The sequence below is a fragment of the Oppia nitens genome, unplaced genomic scaffold (genome assembly GCF_028296485.1).
Source record: "Oppia nitens isolate AA-2021 unplaced genomic scaffold, nextdenovo-longstitch-racon4-pilon3 scaffold4_pilon_pilon_pilon, whole genome shotgun sequence".
Taxonomy (NCBI): Eukaryota; Metazoa; Arthropoda; class Arachnida; order Sarcoptiformes; family Oppiidae; genus Oppia; species Oppia nitens.
In genome coordinates this window covers 111,449-113,614 of record NW_026533232.1, presented here as the reverse complement: position 1 = coordinate 113,614, position 2,166 = coordinate 111,449, and the positions used below count along the sequence as shown (strand labels likewise).

The 2,166-nt window shown below is 24.4% G+C and overlaps 1 protein-coding gene across 1 annotated transcript; it reads right to left on the bottom strand.

The window, feature by feature from the left end:
- Window positions 1–828: 828 nt before the first annotated feature.
- Window positions 829–1,939, bottom strand: LOC128959955 (uncharacterized). Its single transcript, XM_054305996.1, has 2 exons — window positions 1,788–1,939; window positions 829–1,558 (listed from the first exon to the last, which is right to left on the bottom strand). The coding sequence occupies exons 1-2, from the start codon at window positions 1,858–1,860 to the stop codon at window positions 879–881; spliced, it is 753 nt and encodes a 250-aa protein (XP_054161971.1). The 5' UTR covers window positions 1,861–1,939; the 3' UTR covers window positions 829–878.
- Window positions 1,940–2,166: the final 227 nt, after the last annotated feature.

Here is a 2,166-nt window from a genome sequence, read left to right as displayed (position 1 = left end):
TTTTGAAAATTTCATTGATTTTTCATCATTATCGACACTTGAACCCAAATAGGTGTGTCCAGTAATACGATGATAAGCTATCAGACATTTAAGGCCAAACATACTGTTTGTTTGTTGGTTGTTTAGTATATATACCTGTCCTAGGATTTCGTTCAATTCAATAGATTTAGTATATTTTAGTCAATTTACGTTTTATTAGTTTTATTTCTATAGACAAATAAATAATACAATTATTTTACAGTATATTTTGTTTGTTAAAGACAATAATAAAAGTGTAATATTTATTAAAAAATAAATCAATATATAAATTGATTTATTTTTATATATTGAATATACTGTATACATAAGATTTATTTATATATATATAATATACTAATATTTTTATTTAAATTAATTGTACTTGTTGCATATTATGCAAATAGAAAAGTAATTTATTTTTTGAATATTATATATAAAAAAAATTTATTAAAAAAACATTAAAACAAACAACTAATTACTATAATGTATTTATATTGTAAACACTAATATTGTAAATATTATTTAAATATATATCATAAAATGTTTCAAGTATTATAATATATTTTCATATTTATATATTGTATATATATATATATAAATAATAAAATACAAACAAATTGTTTATTTTATTTTTGTAATTAGCAAGTAAAATAAATGCAGTACTGTATACTGTATGTAAATTACATGAAAAATGATAATATTGATATGATTAATTTTACTTATATATAAAAAAATATTGTATTATATTATTAATAATATTAATTTTTTATCTAATTAATTTAATTAAATTAAAATTAATTAATACTGTTTAGTTGATTAAATAAAATAATAATAATAAACAACAACAACAACAAACTAAACTATTTTTTTGATAATATTTCATGTATACTAGCAAACTGTTTGGACCATTCATGTTGAAATTGGCTCAGGTAGGCATACTTGTCGGGCAATTGTTCAGCATTAACGCCCAGTTCCCCGTAGTGTTTGGCCAGCGACCAGTTCATAGCCTGGTTGATGGCTGCAAAAACACTATCAAAAAAGCCAACCAAACCGTCTTCAAGTTGTTTGCTAATCAATGGACCGATTGAATTGACGGCCATTGTTAGCAAATTTTTTATATCAGCCGATACCGGCTCCAGGCCATCATCATCGCTAGCGTCCGTTTGGCCACCGAGTTTCGGGTCGAAAATTTTGTCAATCGACTGGGACAGCTGACCGAGTGCCTGGACTACCGAATCCAATCGTTGGCCATAGACTTCGGGTCCGTGATCGCTGTGCAGTCGACGATGATAGTCGACAACCCATTGCCAAGTGTCCACCAGTTCGCCGATATTATGGCGTACAATATAGTCAAAGTGTTGGCTATCGGTGCCAGCCTTCAGGAACACTTGGTTCATATCGTTGCTAAACTGGTTGACCTGTTTGCCGATTAGGACGTTAACAAAACCGAAACCAGCTTTATTAATTAGTTCGCCTATGTCGATGGCCGGGTAGCTACTATCGACATCGGCATTAATACCAGTGGTGGGTGCTGCATTACCTGGATATATATTTTATTAAAAATAAATAAAATTTAAAAAATTAGTAATGTTTTATTTAATAAATCTATTTATTATGCTATCTAATTATTATTATATATTATAATTTAAGTTTTAATAATAATAATAATATACTTAATAAATTAATTTTTATCAAATTATTATTATTATTATTGTTATATATTATAATTTAAGTTTTAGTAATAATTATAATTATAATAATATACTTACAATTAGCATAATATAAAATTATGATTAAACTAATAAGTAGTTTGTTTGGCAATACTAATGATAATATTTGCATTTTTAAAAAAAATAGTTTTAACTGTAATATAATATAACTTATAAAATAATAATATTATTTGTAAGTTATCCTGGATTAGTTTTAATTTATAAGTACCTAATTTGTGCTGTATTTATATAAATTTTCAATATACAGTGCATTAATATACACTGTATATACAGTATACTATATGTTGACAAAAATATTTAAATAATTTTTAATGATAAATCAATAAATAATCATTTTTAAATAATCATTTAAAAATTTTTAATGACTTAAAAATATTTTTTTAATTAATTTATTTTTTTTCTAAAAAACCGTGCAATA

Excerpts from the sequence above, each read along its gene's own strand:
- LOC128959955 (XM_054305996.1), bottom strand. The coding sequence starts at position 1,860 with ATGCAAATATTATCATTAGTATTGCCAAACAAACTACTTATTAGTTTA. Across the intron at positions 1,559-1,787 it reads AATTTTATATTATGCTAATT|GTAATGCAGCACCCACCACT; the intron begins GTAAGTATATTA and ends ATATATATCCAG.